Source organism: Mytilus californianus, unplaced genomic scaffold, assembly GCF_021869535.1.
Source record: "Mytilus californianus isolate M0D057914Y unplaced genomic scaffold, xbMytCali1.0.p SCAF_4, whole genome shotgun sequence".
Taxonomy (NCBI): domain Eukaryota; kingdom Metazoa; phylum Mollusca; class Bivalvia; order Mytilida; family Mytilidae; genus Mytilus; species Mytilus californianus.
This window is the reverse complement of record NW_026262690.1, coordinates 5,880,365-5,895,568: the sequence shown is the minus strand read 5'-3', so window position 1 is coordinate 5,895,568 and position 15,204 is coordinate 5,880,365. Positions and strand designations below refer to the sequence as shown.

At 31.7% G+C, this 15,204-nt stretch overlaps 1 protein-coding gene across 1 annotated transcript in view; it reads left to right on the top strand.

Annotated features, from left to right (window-relative positions):
• The window catches only part of LOC127737335 (potassium voltage-gated channel subfamily H member 1-like), a 61,191-nt gene extending 46,191 nt beyond the window's left edge, over positions 1–15,000 (top strand). Inside the window, exons 4-10 of the mRNA XM_052247937.1 lie at positions 238–359; positions 1,417–1,812; positions 3,232–3,649; positions 4,595–4,794; positions 7,817–8,069; positions 9,038–9,234; positions 10,466–15,000. Coding sequence (XP_052103897.1) covers positions 238–359; positions 1,417–1,812; positions 3,232–3,649; positions 4,595–4,794; positions 7,817–8,069; positions 9,038–9,234; positions 10,466–11,935 — 3,056 coding nt within the window. The 3' untranslated portion in view covers positions 11,936–15,000. The remainder of the gene's footprint in view (positions 1–237; positions 360–1,416; positions 1,813–3,231; positions 3,650–4,594; positions 4,795–7,816; positions 8,070–9,037; positions 9,235–10,465) is intronic.
• Positions 15,001–15,204: the final 204 nt, after the last annotated feature.

Here is a 15,204-nt window from a genome sequence, read left to right as displayed (position 1 = left end):
CGTTAAAACAAAAAGAATACACGTCTACAAAGAAGTATTATGATGTCATATCTAATAACATACCAGTAAAAAAAATTAAATACATGACATTTTAGTTTGTTTGTTTATATTTGTACTTTTTTTTGTGGAAAGCGTTTACAGTGATTTTTATAATAGTTATTGCACTTTATCAATATTGTATAATGATGATGATGGTGATTATAATAATAATAATTACATTTTTTTTTTTTTTTGCAGGGCTTAGCAAATTTGCTCGGTTAGCCAGATCAGTAACTAGAAACCGTTCTACATTATTACAGTTTTCATCCCACATGCCAAACACGAAGTTTGATAACTCGAGACCATCTCAAATAGCCAATGTAGGTATATAAAGTTACATTTGACCATCTCAAATAGCTTATGTAGGTGTAGAAAGTTACATTTGTGACATTTAGATGCAGTTCATAAAGATAATCCTTTTATTAGATTTAAAGCTATTACTCGACGTTTGTCAGCTTTATTTTCCGGAGACATAAAAAAAAACAACAATGAGGATATACTCTATACGCAAATGTATAATTTAAGTTAGATGTCATTCTAGAGCGACAAATAATGGACATTATTGTCATTATGTCTTGATTTCTTCTAACATTCAAATTCAAAATAACGAAATTTGAATTTTGCACCAAAAATATTTTAAGAAAGTGAGAAGTCCAAGTTTGATTTTGCATCATTTTACTTCTTTTAGTACAAGTGAATCTCATGCATGTTAAACCGACAAATTAATACTTTAGTGTCATTACCATAACGAAACCTTAACCTATGTGATTGGAAACGGATGCAACGCCATAAAAAGCTATCTATGCCAGATTAAAGATAAATTCTCAAGTACCTGCTGTTCCCAATGATTTTTCCTCCTTTGATAAAAGAAAACCTAGACAGGTAAATGTCGGTATAAGCCAAATTGTTGATAACCCTTCGTAATAATGAATCACGTCATAAGTTTCCCTTATGTGCCAGAGTACATAAAATAATATGTGTATTTAAAAAAATACACCAAAGCATGTGATGTTTAAGTTGTTTTAATGTTTCTTTCCTCAATATTATCCATGTATTTGCTTTTAATAATGATTAGTTCTTATAATATGGTATTGACGTCTAGCTTTCTACAGTTTCTCCCCTGCCACCATTTCAAGAATACCATACAACATAAGTTATTGCATATTATTTTATTATTTCAATATCTGCCATTGTATTCTTTTGTTTTTTGGCCGATAAGAAAAAACCTAGCCAATTATATTACACTTTTGGAAGTAACAGTTACACGTTTAACGCGAATGTTCCTTAATTTGTCATCATGCAAACTACAAAATCGGTAGATATTTGAACAATTGTTAACTCTCCCCAATGTACATTTTCTTTTGGTTTATGTTACAGATGATGAACTTAAATGCTGATGTATTACCACAGTATCGACTAGAGGCTCCTAAGACGCCACCACATATCATACTTCATTACTGTTTATTTAAGACAATATGGGATTGGATGATTCTATTGTTGACGTTTTATACCGCAGTGACTGTACCGTACAATGCAGCCTACCGAAACAAAACAATGGACCAAGTACCTTTGTTGGTTGTTGACAGCATCGTCGACGTTGTGTTCTTCGTCGATATCATTTTAAATTTCCATACCACATTCGTAGGTCCAAGTGGAGAAGTTATATCCGATCCAAAAATAATCCGCATGAATTATCTCAGAAGCTGGTTTGTCATTGATCTGCTTTCGTGTTTACCCTATGACGTATTTAACGCATTCGAATACGTAGATGAAGTAAGTTCAATAGTACAATATAACTTATTTAAAAATAGAGTTAGTTTTCCAACTCATTTTAACAGATTAAACATTTTATTTCATAAAAATCAAGTATCAGTATGCAGAAGAACATTGATCAATAAGTTTTGTCTTGATTTGAATTACCAAAAAAATAATAGATAAATCGACCAATTTAGGAAACTGGAAAACATTTAATAAAATGTTGAATAACTATGCCTATTTTGGCAAAAACAAGTGAACAACACAAGTTAATGTTAAAAAATGTATATACATTCAAAAATTTAATTGAACTTTAAGCTGTCTAAAAATCATTTATTTTAGTTTTTATTGCTCCCTTTGTTTCTTATCCACAATCAACATTAAACATCTATACTTAAAACAAGTGAGATAATCCACAATCAACATTAAACATCTATACTTAAAACAAGCGAGATAATCCACAATCAACATTAAACATCTATACTTAAAACAAGCGAGATAATCCACAATCAACATTAAACATCTATACTTAAAACAAGTGAGATAATCCACAATCAACATTAAACATCTATACTTAAAACAAGCGAGATATCCATTTTTTCTTTCTTCAGGAAAAAAAATTACGCAAAGTGAAGAAGATAAGGTTTAACTATAAATGTTATATATTTTCCTTTTGGTTAGTTTGCAAATTTGATGCAATTCATGTACACTTTTCAATGTGATTTCCTAAAATAATAGAATAATCTGGGATGCCATGTAGTGTTTCATGAATGTGTATGTGGGACTGAAGAAAGCATTCCCATACCAAATTACACTTTGAAAATTAAATACATATAATTTGTGAACAACAGTTTTCAGTAGTTTTTTATTGCGTGTGTATATTTTCCCTAACGTACGTTGAAGTGCGGTTGGGATGTTGAAATGACACTGTAAAGACTCACCAAAGATACCATGCTTATATAACCTTGTAGCACTGAAAAAGTCGTAAAACGAAATTTATATTCTTTTTCTTTACAAACACCATAACAGAATAGTTAATACAAAATGCTCGACGTCGATGATCCTATGATCATTGTACATAAACTTGACGAAAATTCATCGAACAAAAACACATGCATTTTTTATGGAGATATGGTGATATTCAGACAATTTAATGAATGTTTTCCTTATACAATGTGCATATTTTATATGAAATATGAATGTTTATTTAGAAAATAACAAAGTTATGTAATAATTTTTCAGTTCTTTGTTTAGTTTAACATACGAAAATTGTATGCAAAATCACCTCCGTTTAACTGTTACACGAACCTTACTTAATATTTAAGTCATAAATTTATTTATATTTTAATTGGCATTGGGGTGGGGATAGCTAATATTCCAACTTGCCCGTATAACTCCGTAATTCTTCAATATATTTCTTTTTACTTTATATTACAGCGCATCAGTACATTGTTCAGTGCATTAAAAGTTGTCCGTCTTCTGCGTTTAGGACGAGTTGTGAGAAAACTTGATCATTATCTGGAATATGGAGCTGCTATGTTAGTTTTGCTCATTCTCGTTTTCATTTTGTTTGCTCACTGGTTTGCTTGTATTTGGTATTCAATTGGATTAGGGGAGCTTGGTGATGGTATAGAATATGGATGGTTGACAACACTAAGCACCGTGACAAATCAACCATTTACACTGTCAAATACGTCAGCAACAACTGAGTTTGGTGGCGGGCCTTCAAAAACAATGCGATATCTTACTGCCTTGTATTTTACTCTATCATGCATGACTGGTGTAGGATTTGGGAACGTAAATGCTGCGACAGAAAACGAAAAATTGTTCTCAATTTTCATGATGATAATTGGAGGTAAGAAGGGTTCCTAAAGACACATACATTCTAGACAAAAAGTTGATATTTACTTTGTAATTCTGACTGCCTGATTTAAATATCAATTAAATAAGATTTGGTGTATACGTTTATGAGACAGCAAAAGAACGTTACACAGGACCAAAAAGACAGCCATAATATAGTTATTCTATGCAACAGTTGCTACTGAAAATCGATTATGAAGTTTTTAACGCCCTTAGTATATGTTATAATCAAGAAAAGGAAAATTCAACGTTATATGAAAAAAGCCCGCAATATATAGACATGATTATAGAAATCTGACCTAGTATGCAAAATACGCACATAAGACTGCAATCTGTCTTGACAAACACTATGAGTAATAACATGTTACCTTGCTCTTAGCAATCACATACATATTCTTATTTTGGCTGACCGATTTATTTACTTTTTAAAGAATTGAGATATTACAATACATGTAATAGAATATGCACTTATAATTTAATTACATATCTTTAGGGGTGAATATTACTCACTGCATGTGATTGTGTCCATCACAACTTTATAGTACATCGTGAGACATATTTCTTTTATTTTAATTTGCTTCAAGCTCCTTTTGTCGACATATGATTAAGTAAGTTCAGTGAAAATAACTGCATTTAATATTAAAGAAATAAAATATAAAAATTTAGAACAAGTGACCAGAAGACAAAATGGTACTTAGCAAATTACTCAATTAAACGAAATCGAACTCTGTTATGCGACTTCAAACTGTTGCGGTCGTTTACGACTATATCTATATATATACCGTTTATGTAAAGGGGTGTATATCATGCAACTTTGTTTATTATCTTTTACTTATACATGATAATAATGTAAAAGTCGTAACAACCAACACGTTCGTAGTAAAATATCGTAATAATCTATGCCAAAGTACGTAATTGACTAATATCTTTTTAATTGTAGCTTTGCTCTATGCAACCATTTTCTCAAACGTAACAACAATATTTCAACAGTTCTACGCAAACTTTGCTCGTTATCATGACATGCTCAATAGTGTCCGAGAGTTCATGAAGCTACATGATGTTCCAAAAGCCTTAAGTGAGCGTGTCATGGACTATATTGTATCTACCTGGGCCATCACAAAAGGAATTGATGCTACTAAGGTGAGTGCGATATAATCTTTGAAGCGTACGTTTTCAATGAAAATTCTTTCGCCTTTTTATAATAACATAAACGGTACTAATTTTTCTGCACCAGATGCGCATTTCGAAAATAAATGTCTCTTCAGTGATGCTCGATGCCAAAATATTTGAAAAACCAAAGCTTATTAAAAAAAATGAAGAGCTTATAAACCAATTACGATGCTAATGTTGTTGTTAGTCAAGTAGTATCCTACAAATAGATATAATACCTTACAAATACTACTATATTACAATATTTCGGCAGTTTACACTCAAAAATATACATTTTACCTCACTTCTTTGCAAATTTATAAGCGCACAATAAAAAAGGGGAAGATACCAAGGGTACATACAAAACTCATAATTTGAAGAGAAAAACAGATACCGCCATGAGGGAAAACGAAAAATGACTAAAAGACGAATAAGTCCACATCACGCTACATAGAAACCTATAGAAAAAACAGCACGAACACTACCTAAAACCAAGGGTAAAATCAGGTGCTCCAGAAGGTTCAGCAGTTTCTGCTTTTCATGCTGCACCCGTCATGTTACTCATTCAAGTACAAATCCGGTAATAAGACTCATTCGGTGATGTCATAATCGTGGTAAAATGGACGGAATGGTGGTTGTGACAATTGGTACATAACAGTGGTCATCTATGACACAGATATTCCATAACAGTCAACCAACTCGTGATATCCCCTTTTAAACTTTCGAAAGGATGGCTTCAACTTAACAACTGGAACCCTTTACCTAATAGCTCCTTGTAAACAGCAACCATGTATCAAGGAAATCATGATAGGAAACACAAGCTCTGGAATATCGTAAAACTGGGAGATACATACTCCATTTGCATGCGATGCTAGAATGTTGCTACATGAAAATGGAAAGTTCACAATTGAAAAGCTGAAATCATTACTTTTGTCGTAAAGTTATGTTCTCAGTCGACCCTCATTGTCAATTTCTACATGTAAATCAAGATATGAGACAAACTTAGCTGGACCTGTGGTATCCTTCATTTCAAATTCAATGGGATAGATGCGTTCAACATAGACAATAAACTATTTATTATTTAGTGAGAGGACATCATTTGTAACGTGGATTTAAAAGATAAGGCTAGCTTCTTTTCATTCGTCTTGAGAAGCTCTTGTATGAAGTTTGTCACGTATGTATAAAGGAACAAATCGGTAAGAAGAGGAGCACAGATAGTTCCCATAGTATCTTGATGGTGTCAGTTTCCAGACAAACAAGGTCATGTACAAATAAGAACACCATAACATGTGGACCATAAAGTCCTCGGACAAATACACAAAGACATGTGGACAAACAAAACAATTGACAAATACACAATGACATGCGGACAAACAAGGCAATGTACAATTACACAATGAAACGTGAACAAACAAGGACATGGACAAATACACAATGACCTGTGTATAAACAAGACCATGGACAAATACACAATGGCATGTGGATAAACAAGTCAATGAAAAGATTAACAATGCATGTGGATGAAAAAGACCATGGACAAATACACATTGACATGTGGATAAAAAAGATCATGTAAAAATTCACAATGCATGTGGAGAAAACAAGATCATAGAAAAATGCACAATGCATGTGGATAACCAAGACCATGACAAAATACACAATGACATGTGGATAAACAAGACCATGGAAAAGTACACAATGAAGGTGGACAAGATAGTCAAATACATAATGACAGGGGAACGAAAGTTGCAATGAACAAATACACAGAAGAATGAAGACGAAAAAGATTAGAAACAATTAGACGATGCCAGACAAGACCTGGGATACAAAATTCCATGGACAAATATATATATCCAGAAAGACAAATGGACGGACAAGACCATGGACAAACAAGTAACGATGAGTATGCAAATAATTCCATAGACAAGAGCCACATGACAAATAAATTATGAGCACTATGGACAAAAGCACTAGATCGAGAGAAAACATTATCAAATGGTTGAGTTGAAAACTATCATGGAGATATCGGTATTTCAGATGACTTTTTACGACCGAGGCATTTCAAACAACAGTAACAAGCAAGACAATAAAAAACAATAATCATAAATAGTCAGAAAAAATTTCAAAGATACACCCTGATAAACATGTGCATTTTTTGGAGTTCATTTCATCTGATTGCCTCTATTTGGTAACTTTTAATGTTTTTTTATGAATTAGAAACTAATTTCTTAGGAACCATTGCTTTGGTTTCATGTATCTATATACCAAGAAAGAGGTAAGAAGATAGTAAGCATTAATCGGAGAAAGACAAGACAAAATCAAATCTTCAGACGAAAAGACGGTCATTAGTCCACGAACGATTGAGCAACACGAATGCCACAATGGAAAATAAACTTTGCAAATTTGGGGACATGCATAAGTTTAATGAATATAAAAAAGATGTGATATTATTGCCAAAAGAACAAATATCCTCAAAAAACCAAAGGAGCTTATTGCCGAAAAATTCTTAGTATAAAATTAAAAAACTATCGATGATTTATATCGTAGCGTGAACCATTTAAAATAGGCGTTTAACATTCAACCAATGTTTAAACATGTATGAAGTCACAAGATCAGATGTCACAGATGAGGAAAGTAAGGTTGATCAAGACAAAGACGAATACTAAATCCGTAAAAAAACGAAGAAACTACCGAATTTTTACATTACCTTACATCTCAATTTATATGATGATAAAATTTAATCTTTATGGTGTCAGTTAATTTCTGGCAATACTACTCTATCAATACATCACCCATTTTTGATTTTGACACCAGAACAGATGCTCTAATTTTGGGTTGTGTCATCTCAATGGTAAAGCAACATATAAAGTTTACATTAAAAGAGGACAGCAAATACGTTTACTCTCAAATATTTCTAAAGAAGCTTTCTTATAAAACATTGTATTACACGTTACAGTTGAGTTTAACGTGCACATTGAATAATAATTATATAATATGGTCATTATTTTCTTAGGTTTTGAATTATTGTCCGAAAGATATGAAGGCTGATTTATGTGTGCATCTCAATCGAAAGGTGTTTTTAGAGCATCCTGGGTTTAGACTTGCAAGTGATGGGTGTTTAAGAGCTCTAGCTATGCACTTTAACATGACCCATAGTGCACCAGGAGATTTAATTTTTCATCAAGGAGAAAGCCTGGATGCCTTATGTTTTGTTGTGTCTGGTTCATTAGAAGTGATTCAAGACGATGAGGTAGTTGCTATATTAAGTAAGTGGGACTTCAAATTATTATCTTTGAAATGAAAAGACAAGAAAATTACAATGTAGTGTATTGACAATTACTTCAACTGTAAAACCGCCATCATTCAGATACATTTGAGACACTGAAGTTGATAGTTTTGCATTATAATCCTTTACTTTATTTTTTAAGTTTGCTGGGTTTGTGTGTTGTTTTTTTCTGTGTGTAGGTATTATCAGATAGTTCGTATGGTACTTAATTATTTTACATTCGATGTAGGTATTATCAGATAGTTCGTATGGTACTTAATTATTTTACATTCGATGTAGGTATTATCAGATAGTTCGTATGGTACTTAATTATTTTACATTCGATGTAGTATTATCAGATAGTTCGTATGGTACTTAATTATTTTACATTCGATGTAGGTATTATCAGATAGTTCGTATGGTACTTAATTATTTTACATTCGATGTAGGTATTATCAGATAGTTCGTATGGTACTTAATTATTTTACATTCGATGTAGGTATTATCAGATAGATCGTATGGTACTTAATTATTTTACATTCGATGCTTCTAATTACTACGCACTGGACGTTAAGCAACCAACAATCAATCAATCAATCTAATTAATACTTCTAAACTGTATTTTTATGGTTTACAAATATACGATTTGCCCATTGAAACTACACTGTAGATATCGAACCTTGGAAGAAGTACTCATTTTACAAGGAATAATATATATGTATTATGTATACCGAATGCCTATCAAGTGGGTGCAAAAATAAAATAAGAAATCATGAATTTTATATTTCACCTACAGGTTCATAAGTAAAACACCAGCAGAAAATTAGGTTCTGTATTAATTTGATGTTTGAGCATTTGCTAATACATAGCAGAAAGTGAGACATTGTTTTTATATGATTTGCAATGAATGTTTACTCTGGATTAAACAGCAAAGAAATAACAGTAAAGAATATGAACTTTATGTTGCAGGCAAAGGTGATGTATTCGGGGACAATTTCTGGAAGGAACAATCTATTGGACAGTCAACAGCTAATGTTCGTGCACTAACATATTGTGACCTCCATACCATAAAACGAGGGCGCTTATTAGAAGTTTTGGAGTTTTATCATGCATTTGCAAATTCATTTGCACGGAATTTAACCCTTACATATAATTTAAGACATAGGGTAAGTCCAGATATCGAGTTACACGGTTATATGCAAGATCATATATTTGATATGTAAAACTTTATATAAAAATCAACAAAATTAGTGTTCACACGATGATCTAGCAATATAGTTTATTTGCGTGGTGAGTTTACTGATTAAAATGCGTTTCTGGTTAACCCATTTAGTTGAAAATTGAATAATAACACATATCAAAATGCAAAGTCCATTAAGTGATTTTATAAATTTTCGCATAATCCTTAGATTCCTGGGATTAAAAAAAGGAAAACACTGTTTTTGATGACATTCTATAATACAATTGAAGATAAGAACATAAAAACTCAATGTTGATGGTTTCAAAATAAATAATTGGTGATAAGATATGACATTAGACAAGCACTGCCGAGGTTGCTGAAATGGGACAGGCACATAACGGTGTGGTTAGGTTAAACTAGTTTTATTTAGATCTTTAATCTTCTCTTTTTAATTTCCTTCACAAGACTTACACAAGATGCTTAAAACAACATACAAGAAAAATGAGGAAAGATAAAGCATTTAACTCTAAAATAACGGAATAATAAATTACAAACAAAACAATAAAAAACAATTATATATCTACGTATATAGTGAGCAAGTTTTAAATACAACAACATCATGTAATACTCAGAACGAACTGCACAGAATTTCAGTGTAGGGAAAAACCCAAGAAACATTTAGTTTTGCTTTAAATAATTAATTAGCTAATTGATGTTGTCCAAAAAAATGTCAGACGTACTGATTTAACAACGAGAATACAACTTTAACTTTTATCAAAAAGTCTATAAGCTCAAAAAGAAAGACAGTCCCTAAACTTGTTAGCTTTATAAATAATAATACTCATAAAAACCTGGATGCTATATACCACTTGTTTCCATTCAATTTCTGTAGCTGGAATCTTGCTCCTACAATAAATATCTGTATTTGTGATAACATTTACTGAAGTTTTGACCAAATTTATGATATAAATATCCCTACTGGAAACTTTTTGAGTAATCAAAATATTACATTCATTGAAATTCATTCCTGCAAACACGCATATATTTTACTAATTGAAATGTGCACAATCCATAAGAAAGTCACCAGAAAATAACCACCAAAAAGAAAATTGTTAGTTAGAAAGGAAAATCTATATATTTTGATATGAATATTTATATGAGACATTCTAAGGTCTAAAAAAGGACTAATGTTTAACTTATGATATCTGTTTTTGCAGTTAATATTTAGAAAAGTTGCCGATGTAAGAAAAGAAAAAGAACTCGCTGAAAAGCGAAAAAATGATCCTCCTCTAGAGCTATCAAGTGACCATCCGGTTAGAAAGCTCATTTCCAGATTTAGAAAAATAAGCGATACAAAGGGAATGCAAGTTTTGTCTGACCTTGAAAGGGGCAAAGAGACACCTGACAACTCTGAGAAACCTAGAGGGTTCACTCGTTTAATAAATGTCACAGAGGGATCATCTGATACAGCCCCTCCTGCTAAGTTAGGAGGTGGTGCTTCCAAGTGGGGGAAATTTCTAAATGGTGGGCCAGTTGAGTTAACATCCGATGATAATCAAAATATTGTGACGACACAGATTGATAAAGATAAAGACAAGGATAAGGAAGATGGCACGAAAACTCCTTCAGAGGCACCAAAAGCTACAGTAAAACCATTGTCAAAATTTGGCAAGCTACTATTGAGAAGGGGAAATGATTCAATTCCTGAGGAAGATGACGAAAAAGAAAACAAACATGTGAAAACACAATTACAAAAATCGGCTTCTGGCGACAGTGGTGTAGCTCGAAGCAATTTAAGAATAGATTCAATTTACCATGATAGCAATGAAGCAATTTCTTCTCAGAGAGACTCTATAGGCAACTTATCTGTTGGTGAGAGACAAGTATTGACATCACTTTATGATATTCAATTAGACTTGAAAGAAGAAATGGAGTTTTTACACAATAAGATATCAAGAATAGACGATCAGTTAGCAGAAATAATAAGACTATTTTCTCCACGTTCAACACCTTATTCACATAGTTCGGTATATCCAGACTCTAAAACAACTTCCCCGAAAAATACTTCAACGCATAGTATTGATCAATTGTCGGTCGAATCCTCACCGAAACGTAACGTTATAGTTCCTAAAACTGTGAAAACGTCAATAGATTCATCAACAGGTCCTCAGTCTTCTAAATCATCTGTCGCTTCTGTACCGGAAAAAAATTCAGATTCTTCAGGCAGTCCATCTAGGTCATCCTTTGGCCGTAAGTCCATAATTCATTTATCACAAGAACCTTATCTTAATTTAGATACTGCACGATCAAGATCTACTTCAGGTGCTTCGTCTCCATTATCAACATTCCATACAAATGAATCTGAACAGGCCGAGTCTCGTGATGGTGATACATCGTGTGGTACTTCTGATCACAGTGCAAGTATAGCCACAATGGCCGACGATGTCTTGAAACTGAATCTACATTCGAAACTTTCAAAAATTAGTCCTAAAAGATCTCGAACAAAACCGGGACAACAGCTTAAATATAGCTCAAATTTTATAAGCAATGCCCACCAGCAGCAGGCTGGAAATAAAGACACGGATAGCAATAGAAACTCGCCACATACAGACATTTTAAAATCATATCATTTATCAAGTGATGACGATGGCAGTCATATAAAAGATAGAGACTTGGATATTTTATAGACAGAGTTTGATCAACTTTCTCGAGGGCTTTCATAGATAGATTATTGATTGTTGCGATAGAGTTTGTTATCATATTAGAAAGAAAAAGTTTTACATACTAAGTACATTAAATGTGTTGTTTGATTAATGATTGACAAATATGTCAGGGATTAGTTTGGAATCAGGATTCAATAGCAATGTGTATGTCTCGAATATTGGCGAATTAATGACTGACATTTGGTATGCGTTGAACTACAATTTTGAATATGAATACCATAACATTTAAAGAGTCTTGTGATATTGTGTTCGCATTGAGAAGATTAAGGCGTGCATATATGGTATATTGTTATCGTAGTAATTTTTCTTGTTCGTCTTATTCCAATTCTTTCGTCATGAATTTATTTAGTGAAAAATGGAAGCAATCATCTTCCAGTTTTTTTTATCGCTCGTAAACAATATCAATCCATGATTATGGCATGTGTGCTTGTGTTTTGATGCTATCTAAAGGATTAAAGTCAGCACAAGTATTTTATTTGAAATTAATGAATTAAAAATATTTTTCCATTGTATTGTTGAGAACATTTAATAACAAAAAATCACTCCCATAACTATGCTGCAACATACTTCATAATAAATTATAAGAATAAAAATGTAAGTCCATGCAGTACAAAATAATTATAAGATTAAAAAAAGTCATTGCAGTACAAATATGTATTTTGACGTAATGTGTTAACAAGTATCATATTCTATACTAAACAATTAAATTTTCAAAGATAGTTTACCTTTAACTTATTCAAAAATGAATGATTAAGGTAAAAATAATTAAAAAAATTACAATTTTCTACAATTTTTCATTTTCTAGATTTTGGAATTTGAAACGTGATGAAATCAATGTCCTTTGTATTTCAATGACACATATGCAAGATACAAGGTGAATTAATGACAGTTTAAAAGTCTTAACTTTAGACGAGAGAAGTATTTTAATCATATTTAGTATCTAAATATTTTCTGAGTCGTTATGTATAGGAAAATGCATTTAAGATGTCTTGTTTTAAAGTCGTAATAGCGTTAATGCCGAATATATACCAAAAGAATCTCAAAATAAAAATGGATTAATCTTAACATGTTAGTTTTCACTTGCTACAAAAAGAACCCCTTTTTGCATATTTGTACTAGCACTGAGTCGATAACAATGCTGCTGAACTGTTAGTAAATGTGGTTATCATCTGTTAAATAGTACATAAGCTGGCATGGTTTATGATTTATTTTTCTAAAATATCCCGTTGAAAATTTCGAAAAAAATACGGTTGTAACTCCCTCAGGCAAATTTGACCCTAGCTAAATTTGGTTTTCCTTTTCGGTCCCAACTTCGTCATGCATACGTATTTTTACATCCATAGCTTTCAAATATTTGGGTGTGAGCGTTCCTGATGAAGGTAAATACAGAATAGCGCTTCGGACGAAGGAAATTTATAAAGTAATATTTTCCATTGTCACAAAAACTGTTAAATGTTTTGCTTTCTTGAGAATTTCCCTGTGTGTGTGGTGCAATTCACTTTGAACAAGAGCAAGGGATGTACTTCATACTTATTCAATTCTGTTAATTTTCATTTAATAAAATGAATGACGCAAATATGCAAAAAATATGGAAATTTGTATTATAATGATTGACACTGCACTATTCGTATTAATAGTGGAAAATTTTTAAACAAAGAGTAATGTTTTGTAATAAAAATCATGACATCATGACGGTTGCTACGGAAATTATAGACAATCTCAATAGGAAGAAGGGTTTGCGATCTTCTGACGTTAATTTCTAAAACAATAAATTGCTTAAGCACACAAACTTCCTTGTTTATATAAAGGAAAAGTAGCAATCCAGAAATTTTAAGATTTATCGTCTATGGTGGTAATAATGCTACCGTTTTTCAAGCAGACAATTGTTCAACATTACTACTTGTGGACAGTACCTATTATATGTCAATTGATAATGTCATCGTAATGTCGTAAATGACTTATCTACACGGACTTTGTACGATTCTAATGTAGGGCAGTATTTGGATATAGTTAAACAAGTTTATTTAAATTGTGACGAGTACAATAATTACCGTCGTCATACCGATTGTTTGTAATTGTAAGCTTTCCATCAATTAGTATACTCGCGTCACCATGATTACAAGATTGTTTACTTCGCAGAGTGATCCTTTCCTTTCGAGTTAAATTATAAGGTCACACCCCCACCCCCAAAAAAAACCACTCGTTCCTGCGTGTCTATACCTTTGCACCTAGCACAAACATTTCACAAATGATTGGTATTGAAATAAACTGATTACGCTAAAATTAATTTGATTTTTAATTTATTATACATATTAATTGTACACAATTCATTTGAACAATATGGCAAAGATGTCGAAAAATCAAACATTGTTTAAAAAGAGACATCAGTTTTATCGTTGCCTATTCACTTTTTGTTTTAAATCGTTTCAACTGATATCATAGATTTCAATCTTATATTTACATTTAATTTAAATCAAATTAAGTATTTGAATTAACTTGCTATGAACATACATGCAATCACTCAATTCAGTGTATGCTTTGCTGTACTAGGACCTTTCGGTTTGATTCGAAAAAGCTTTTTTACTGAAATAAAGTACACGTTAGTCATAAAAATCATCTAATTTTTTCCCTAATGAATTTAACAGAATAAAGTACTAATGTATATGAAGTTATTTGCTATTAAACTGTATTTATTTATGTGTATAAATCCACTCTACAATAGTTCTTAGACGTATTGTGAGGATGCTAGCTATAGTCCGAACAATATAACTTACTTATATTTTTTACAATAAAGATTGTTTACGCTTATTTCAGAAAAATATGTTTCCTTTGTACATAATGCACATTCCATACCTATTGTATTTTTGCTACCTTTAATGAATTGTTAAACATTTATCAACTCAAATTATTGTGATTTTTAACGTTCATACATATCTTTCACTAATATCATGTTATTTACTGTTATTTGATCATTACAAATTTTACTTTTTCATCGTTATATTGAATGAAAATATGATTTTTATCCCAAATGTGTTTTACCTATTTTTACGCCATATGTAAAGCAATTCAGAACTGAAATAGTTGTTCAATCTTATTCTGATATTATGAAAGTTCATATCAAAATACTATGAAAAGTGTTGTATCCAAAAAATGTTTAGATTCGGGTTCAAATGTAATGTTGGTTCAATGGAATTATTCATCATGATTCAAAAGTGACATAATAATTAGTTGAA